Below are 9,002 nucleotides of genomic sequence, written 5' to 3'. Positions count from 1 at the left end.
ATCGCCCAGGCCGACGCCGACATAGCTAAGGCAGAGGCGGAGTCGGCGAAGGACTCTCTCGATCAGGCGAAAGCGGAAGCAAGGTCGGCGAAGGAGTCGGCGAGTCGGGCGGTGGACGACTTCCGCGCCACCGACCAGTACCGGGAAGAGCTATTGGAGTCCGGCTTCGCGTCGTACCGGATGGGGTACGAGGATGGTCGGGATGCGATCCAAGCCCTGTACCCGGAGCTGGACCTCAGCAGTATCGTCCCGCTGGGAGCGAGGACCAAGCCACGGAAGAGATGGCCGACCCGTCGTCGGGAGGCATCGCCGTGGTGGGAGAGGCCGTCCAGGAACAAGTTGCCGAAGGAGAGACGGTTGCAACTCGTGACCCGGCGCTGACTGCCAGTCCCTCGCCGACCGACGATCCCGCTTCGGCCGTCGACCCAGCGCCGATCGCGGTGGACACGCCGGTCATCCCCGAGCTTCCGTCGGTCGAGGAGATTGACTCGGAAGGATGACCGTGGCCCCGTCATCTTTTATCCTTTTTATTTCTTCTTCTTAGAACACTTGTAACCGGGCTTCGGCCGACTTTGTAAGCTTCTTTTGATCTTTAATGAAGTCACAATTATAGACTTAAACCTTTTTTCCTTTTGTAGAATGCATCCGAACACGTAAGTCGCCAACCCATATAGGTCGGTTAGGTCGTTCGGCAACTCGTGCCGTCACGAAGGTAGGACATGTCCTGACTTTAGCTCGGTCTTCAATGGTCGAGGTCGTAAGTCGGGCGTCCTTCCCATGGCCGCGTGTCGGGCGCGTTCGTTGAGTCGGATGTCGACCGACCGCCGGATAAAGGTTCGATAGTTAGGTCTCTTCCGACGCGTTCAGTCGAATGTCGTCCGACGCATTTAGCCGGGGGAACGCCGATAAGTCGGATCCCGATACCCTTGTGTCGGGTATCTATACTGCACCTCATGATATACGGTGGTAAGCCGAATATCTTCCGACCAGCCGTAGCTCGATCGGTGAGTCATGAATGTGACTGAGGCCGCATCGTGCGATAGACGGTGGTAAGCCGAATATCTTTCGACCGACCGTAGCTCGGTCGGTAAGTCGCGAGGGCGGTCGCGTAGGCATTCCGCCTTTCTTTGGTCGGGGCTCAGTCGGTAGGTTAGCCGATTGTCTGGCCCGAAAGTCCGACCGTAGAAGGAGTGTCAACTCCCGTCGACGTGGATGGCCCTTGCGAGCGCCCGATACGTCGTCGGCGGTCGGACCGTTGGTTCCATGCGGATACCAAGTCCGAGTCGGGACGTCGGGACCCGACCTTCCGGTGAGCACCGATCGTCAGTCGAAGAGTTAAAACTCCAAAATTTCAAACAGGATTTGTATTCCGAATGAACAAGTACAAAGTTCATTGGTGATACAACTTCAGGTTATCGGCGTTCCATGTCCGGGGAATAGGTTTCCTTCCAGGGTCTCCAGTCGGTAGGCCCTCAGACCATAGGTGTCTGCTACCGTGTAGGGCCCTTCCCAGTTCGGAGCCAGCTTCCCTTGGTCCAGGGGCTTCGAGACCTCTGCCTTTCTCAGGACTAAATCACCAGGTCTGAAAAGCTTTGGTCTGACTTTGGCGTTGTAATATCGGGCTACCTTCTGTCGGTATGAAGCCATGCGAAGTTGGGCCTCATTTCGCAATTCGGGGAGGAGGTCTAGGTCGGCCCTCCGACAATCAGAGTTGTCCGGCTCTCGATACCGCTCGACCCTGGTAGATGGCAGCCAATCTCGAGTAGGATCATCGCCTCCGTCCCATAGGCCAAATCGAAAGGCGACTCCCCGATCGGAACGCGGGGGGTCGTTCGGTAAGCCCACAGAACGGAGCCCAGCTCGTCGACCCAGAGGCCTTTGGCTTCGTTTAGTCGGGTTTTGAGCCCGTGTAGTATGGTCCGGTTGGTCACCTCGACTTCACCGTTGGACTGTGGGTGCCCGACCGAAGTCAGTCAGTGCGTGATGTGAAACCTTATGCAGAAATCTCTGAAATCTTGGTTGTCGAATTGCCGCCATTGTCGGTGATAATGGTATGCGGCAATCCGAACCTGAAGATGATGGATTTTTGGACAAAGTCCTCCATCTTTCGTTCGGTAATCTGCGCCAGGGGCTCGGCCTCCACCCACTTGGTGAAGTAGTCGATGGCGACACTATGAACTTTCTTTGACCCGATGCTGGAGGGAAAGGACGAGAATGTCGACCCCCCACTGAGCGAAGGGCCATGGAGCGACAATAGGAGCGATTTGGCTGGCCGGTCGGTGCTGCACGTTAGCGTACTTCTGGCAAGGTTCGCACCTCCGGACCAACTCAGCCGCGTCCTTCCTCATGGTGGGCCAGTAGTAACCCTGTCGCAGGACTTTGTAGGCTAGAGATTGCCCCCCAAGTGATTCCCGCAGATCCTTCGTGCACTTCTCGGAGAGCATAGTCTGCGTCGGTCGGTCCCAAGCACCTAAGCAAGGGAAGGGAGAACGACCTTTTGTAGAGTCGGCCATCCATGATCACATATTGGGAGGTCGACCATCGGAGCCATCTGGCCTCCGTGGGTCTTCAGGACTGATTCCGTCAGTCAGGAACCGAACAATCGGATCCATCCAGCTTGGTTCAGCTGTAGTGTAGTACTTCTTCGACCCGGTCGATACTCGGCTGCTCGAGGTTCTCCACGAACGTTCGGCCCAAAGAGTCGAAAGCCGAAGTCGCCAGTCTGGAGAGTGCGTCGGCCCGGGCGTTCTCCGACTAGGGATGTGGGAAATTTCAAAATACCTGAGGCGCGCTACGAGGTCCTTCACTTTCTGAAGTATTTGGCCATGGTCGGATCTCGCGCCTCGAATTCACCTTTGACCTGCCCCACGATCAGCTGAGAATCGGAGAATGCCCAGAGGCTGTCGACGCTCAGCTCCCTCGCCATCCTCAAGCCGGCGAGGAGCGCTTCGTACTCGGCTTGGTTATTGGAGGCTTTGAAGTCGAATCGGAGGGCGTACTCGGTGACTACCCCATCCGAGTTGGTGAGCAGGAACCCAGCCCCGCTCCCTTGAGAGTTTGAAGCTCCGTCGATGTGCAGTACCCAGGTGGAGACCGGGTCTGGCTCGGAGATCGCATCTCATCCCGGGTCCGCAGCTTCCGACCCTTGGTCGGTGGTCGGGCACTCGGCGATGAAGTCGGCCAGGACCTGAGCCTTTAAGGCAGGCCGCGGTCGGTATTGTATGTCGAACTCGCTGAGCTTCATTGCCCACTTCGCCAGTCATCCCGATGTGTCCGGTCGGCGCAATATCGCCCTCAGGGGCTGGTTGGTGAGAACCACTATGGCATGAGCCTGGAAGTATGGACGGAGTCGTTGTGCGGAGACGGTCAAGGCGAAAATCATCTTTTCGTCTTCGAATATCGAGCCTCAGCGCCGCAGAGTACTTTGCTGGTATAGTAGATAGGCTGATGGATTCGGCTCTCGTTTTCTCGGACGAGCACCGAACTGACCACCTCAGAGGAGGTGGCCAAATAGAGATACAAGGTCTCCCCGACCTGCGGCTTCACGAGCAGCAGCGGGGAAGCCAAGTACTTCTTCAGATCTTCGAAGGCCGTTGGCACTCATCCGACCAAGAAAACCCTTCGCCTGCCGTAAAGTTTTGAAAAATGGGAGGCACCTTTCAGCTGATCGAGAAATGAACCGGCTGAGAGCGATGATTTTTTCGTTCAGCTGCTGGACCTCCTTCTTGGTGTTCGGATGACGCATGTCGATGATCGCCTTTATTTTCTCAGGGTTGGCCTCGATCCCTCTCTGAGAAATGAGGAATCCGAGAAACTTCCCGAGGTCACCCCAAAAGCGCACTTAGTCGGGTTCAGCTTCATTCGATGTTGTCGTAGAGTGCGGAAGGTCTCTTCGAGATCCTGAACGTGATCCGAAATCTGCCACTTTTCACCAGCATGTCGTCCACGTATACCTCCATGTTGCGCCGATCTGATCTTTAAAGACCTTATTGACAAGTCGTTGGTAGGTGGCGCCGACGTTCTTCAGCCCGAAGGGCATCACTCGATAACAGTAGAGGTCCTTGGGGGTCACGAAGGCAGTGTGCTCCTCGTCTTCGAGTGCCATCCGGATCTGGTTGTACCCGGCAAAGGCGTCCATGAAGCTGAGTAGTCGAAATCGGACGTCGCATCCACCAGCTGGTCGATCTTTGGAAAGTGGAAAGCTATCTTTTGGACAGGCCCGATTCAGGTCGGTATAATCGATGCAAATCCTCCACTTCCGTTGGCTTTCTTGACCATGACAACATTGACGAGCCAATCGGGATACGTGGCTTCTCTGATGAAGTCCGCCTCGAGCAGCTTGTCCACTTCTTCGTCGATGGCCCTCTGTCTTTCGGGAGCAAAGGACCTTTTCTTCTGCCTCACCGGTCTCATCGTCGGGTCGATGTTGAGTCGATGGGTTATTGTCTCTGGGGGGATGCCCGACATATCTGCTGCCGACCAAGCAAATATGTCGGCGTTGGCCGTTAGCAGCTCCGTCAACCGTCGTCGTTTTGGGTCGGGTAGTTGAGACCCGACCCATACCTTTCGATCGGGGTTTTCCGCAATCGGGATTGACACGAGTTGTTCGGCCGGCGAGCCCCGTTCTTCCTCCTCCCGTTGGTCAGTTTGTCGATCGTCAGGGAGCCCCTCAACTCGTCGTCTGAGCGGAGATCTGGAAGCATCGGCGAGCGAGCTGTTGGTCTCCGCGCATCTCCCCGACTCCATTCCTGGTCGGAAACGAACTAGAGATGGTGCGTCGAGACGATCGCCTTGAGGGCGTTAAGTCCGGGTCTTCCAAGTATGGCGTTGTAGGCCGAAGGTACTTGGACAACCGCAAAAGTCAAATGAACCGTGCTTTGTCGTGGTCGGTGCCGGCCGTCACGGCAGGTAATTCACCTTCCTTCACGACGGCGTCCCTGGCAAAGCCTATCAAGGGCTAGAGACCCTCTTGAGTCGGTCGGGTGATAGTGCATCCGAGAGAAGGTCGAGTAAAATAAAATATTTGTCGAACTTCATTATCTACAAAAAATTTTTTACATCATAGTTTGCTATTGTTGCTGAAACAACAACAGCGTCGTCATGGGGAGTTGAATGCCCCGAACTCTTCTTCTGTGCAGGTTATTGCATGTCGTCCGGGCGCGGCTCTTCTGGGCTCCCTCCAGCAGACGTCCCGGGCAAGTCGTTGGAAATCATATTGATGACCCGGCCGTCGGTTCGATTAATGGTCGCTCCTCAGTCGGCTGGGTCGTCGGTCGGCACGGTGAGTCGGTGGGTTCCTTAAATTTACCGAGATACCCTCGATGGGATGAGAGCTTCCGATCTCATCCTTAAGCTGATGTATTACTCGGTATTGTGGCCGTGGCCCGGTTGTGGAATCGGCAGTACTTCCGTCGTCGACCTTTTTGCCTTCAGAGGCGGAGGCCGTCGCAGGTATTCTTCCCCTCGATCTCCATCAAAATCTGCGCACGGGAGCGGAGAGAGGGGTGTAAGAGTTATACTTGGGGCAGGTCGGCCTTGGAGTCGGCCGTCGGGGGACTTTTGGTTTGTCGCGGGGTGAGAGCCGACCATCGTCGGGGCCTGCTAGGTCGCGGGTCCCGACCCTTCCTTCGCTTTTCCTTTGGCCCTTGAATTCGTTGAGCGCCGTCGGAGGCTCCTTCGTCTGTGCGCATATACTTGTAATGCGCGCTCCCAGCAATTTCGCATATGTACGGGGAGGGTCTTGTCCAGGGGAGTAGGTGAATCGGGACGCCCTCACCCCCTTTCATGGCTGAGATAGCCATGTCTTCGTTGAGGTCCCGGACCTCAAGCGTGGCCGTTGAATCGCGCCAAGTGTCGGAGCGTCTCATTTTCTTCCTGTTTGAGGGAGAAAGCTGTCCGACGTTCGCGGCGGCTACCGCTGGTGCTGAAGTGAGCCACGAAAGAGTGCTCGAGCTGCCGAAGGAGTGGATACTTTCCGATCGAAGATCGGAGTACCAGGCCCTGGCAGCCTTGCGGAGCGTGGCGGGGAAGCCGATGCAAAAGAGAACGTCGGTTGCCCCCAGGTGGTCGATTGGGTCGGTGGAGCCATCGCAGGGCTCCACGTGTGGCATCTTGAACCGACTGGGGATCGGTTCGTTGAGAATGAGTCGGGAAAGAGGTTGGGCAGTCTGAAAGTCGACATCGTTCGAAGACTTCTGCCCGGTCCACTGGCGACTTCGACTTTCGACTCTTTGGGTCGGACGTTCGTGGAGAACCTCGCGCAGTTGAGTATCGATCGGATCGAAGAGGCGCTACAACTAACAGCTGAGCCAAGCTGGATGGATCTGATTGTTCGGTTCCTGACTGACGGAATCAGTCCTGAGGAACCCACGGAGGCCCGACGGCTTCAATGGTCGGCCTCCCAATATGTGATCATGCATGACCGACTCTACAAAAGGTCGTTCTCCCTTCCCTTGCTTAGGTGCTTGGGACCGACCGACACAGACTATGCTCTCCAGAAGTGCACGAGGGATCTGCAGGAATCACTTGGGGAGGCAAGTCTCTAGCCTACAAAGTCCTGCGACAGGGTTACTACTGGCCCACCATGAGGAAGGATGCGGCTGAGTTGGTCCGGAGGTGCGAACCTTACCAGAAGTACGCTAATGTGCAGCACCGATCGGCCAGCCAAATCGCTCCTATTGTCGCACCATGGCCCTTTGCTCAGTGGGGGTTGATATTCTCGACCCTTTCCCTCCAGCATCGGGTCAAAGAAAGTTCATAGTTGTCACCATCGACTACTTCACCAAGTGGGTGGAGGCCGAGCCCCTGGCGCAGATTACCGAACGAAAGATGGAAGACTTTGTCCAAAAATCCATCATCTTCAGGTTCGGATTGCCGCATCACCTTATCACCGACAATGGGCGGCAATTCGACAATCAAGATTTCAGAGATTTCTGCGCAAGGTTTCACATCACGCACCGACTGTCTTCGATCGGACACCCACAGTCCAACGGCGAAGTCGAGGTGACCAACCGGACCATACTACACGGGCTCAAAACCCGACTAAACGAAGCCAATGCCTCTGGGTCGACGAGTTGGGCTCCGTTCTGTGGGCTTACCGAACGATCCCCCGCGTTCTGACCGAGGAGTCACCTTTCGGTTTGGCCTATGGGACGGAGGCGATGATCCCACTCGAGATTGGGCTGCCATCTACCAAGGTCGAGCAGTATCGAGAGCCGGACAACTCTGATTGTCGGAGGGCCGACCTAGACCTCCTCCTCGAATTGCGAAATGAGGCCCAACTTCGCATGGCTTCATACCGACAGAAGGTAGCCCGGTATTACAATGCCAAAGTCAGACCGAAGCTTTTTCAGGCCTGGTGACTTAGTCCTGAGAAAGATAGAGATCTCGAAGCCCCTGGACCAAGGGAAGCTGGCTCTGAACTGGGAAGGGCCCTACACAGTAGCAGACACCTATGGTCCGAGGGCCTACCGACTGGAGACTCTGGAAGAGAAACCCATTCCCCGGACATGGAACGCCGACAACCTGAAGTTGTATCACCCAATGAACTTTGTACTTGTTCATTCGGAATACAAATCCAGTTTGAAATTTTGGAGTTTGAACTCTTCGACTGACGGTCGGCGCTCACCAAAGAAGGTCGAGTCCTGACGTCCCGACTCAGACTTAGTATCCGCGTGAAACCAAAGGCCCGACTACCGACTACGTATCGGACGCTCATAAGGGCCATCCACGGCAACGGGAGCTGACACTCCTTCTACGGTCAAAACTTTTGGGCCAGACTATCGGCTAACTTACCAATTGAGCCCGACCAAGGAAAGGCAAAATGCCTATGCGACCGCCGTCGCAACTTGCCGACCGAGCTAACAGCCGGTCGAAGGATATTCGGCTTACCACCGTCTATCACACGATGCGACCACAGTCCGCGTTCATATCTCTCCGACCGAGCTACGGCCGGCCGAAAGATATTCGGCTTATCACCGTATATCGTTTGGCGCAGTATAAACACCCGACACAAGGGTATCGGATCGACTTATCGGCGTTCCCACCGACTAAATGCGCCGGACGACATTCGACTGAACGCGAAGGAAGAGACCTGACAACCAAACCTTTATCCGGCGGTCGGTCAGCTTCCGACTCAACGAATGCGCCCACACGCGACCGGGGGAAGGACGTTCGATTTACGACCTCGACCATTGAAGGTCGATCCAAGATCGGGACATGTCTTACCTTCGTGGCAGCACGAGCCGCCAAACGACCTAACCGACCTATATGGGTTTGGGCGACTTACGTGTTCGGATGCATTCTACAACACAAGGAAAAAAGTTTAAAGTCCATGACTTTGACTTCATTACAGGTCAAAAGAGGCTTACAAATCGGGCCGAAGCCCGGTTACAAGTGTTCTAAGAAAAATAGAAAAGATAAAAGAGGACGAGGCCACGGTCACCCTTCCGAGTCGATCTCCTCGACCGACGGAAGATCGGGGATGACCGGTGTCTCCACCGCGATCGGCACTAGGTCGACGGTCGGAACAGGATCGTCGGTCGGGGATGGACAGGCGGTCGGCGCCGGATCACGAGTCACGGCCGTCTGTTCCTGGATGACCTCTCCCACCACGGCGATGCCTCCCGACGACGGGTCGGCCATTTCTTCGTGGCTTGGTCCTCGACTCCCGACGGGACGATGCTGCTGAGATCCAGCTCCGGGTACAGAGCTTGAACGTGTCCCGACCATCCTCGTACCCCACCCGGTACGACGCGAAGCCAGACTCCAACATCTCCTCTCGGTACTGGTCGGTGCCGCGAAAGTCGTCCACCGCCCGACTCACCGACGCCTTCGCCGACCTCGATTCCGCTTCCGCCCGACTGAGAGAGTCCTTTGCCGACTCTGCCTCTGCCTTCGCTATGTCGGCCTGGCGATCGATAAATCCTCCTCAGCCTTGGCGAGCTTCTCCAGGCTGACCCGGAACTGTTTCGCGTTCGCCCTCGAGTTCGGTGGCGGCGCCG

The 9,002-nt window shown here is 56.1% G+C and overlaps 1 protein-coding gene across 1 annotated transcript in view; it reads left to right on the top strand.

Moving 5' to 3' along the window:
• The first annotated feature begins 281 nt into the window (after positions 1-281).
• The window catches only part of LOC140851251 (histone-lysine N-methyltransferase CLF-like), an 11,122-nt gene continuing 2,401 nt past the window's right edge, over positions 282-9,002 (top strand). Inside the window, exons 1-2 of the mRNA XM_073242814.1 lie at positions 282-387; positions 5,094-5,281. Of these exons, the coding sequence (XP_073098915.1) occupies positions 282-387; positions 5,094-5,281 (294 nt within the window). The remainder of the gene's footprint in view (positions 388-5,093; positions 5,282-9,002) is intronic.

This window comes from Elaeis guineensis, chromosome 8 (assembly GCF_000442705.2).
Source record: "Elaeis guineensis isolate ETL-2024a chromosome 8, EG11, whole genome shotgun sequence".
NCBI lineage: Eukaryota > Viridiplantae > Streptophyta > Magnoliopsida > Arecales > Arecaceae > Elaeis > Elaeis guineensis.
This window is presented reverse-complemented; position numbering and strand designations above follow the sequence as displayed.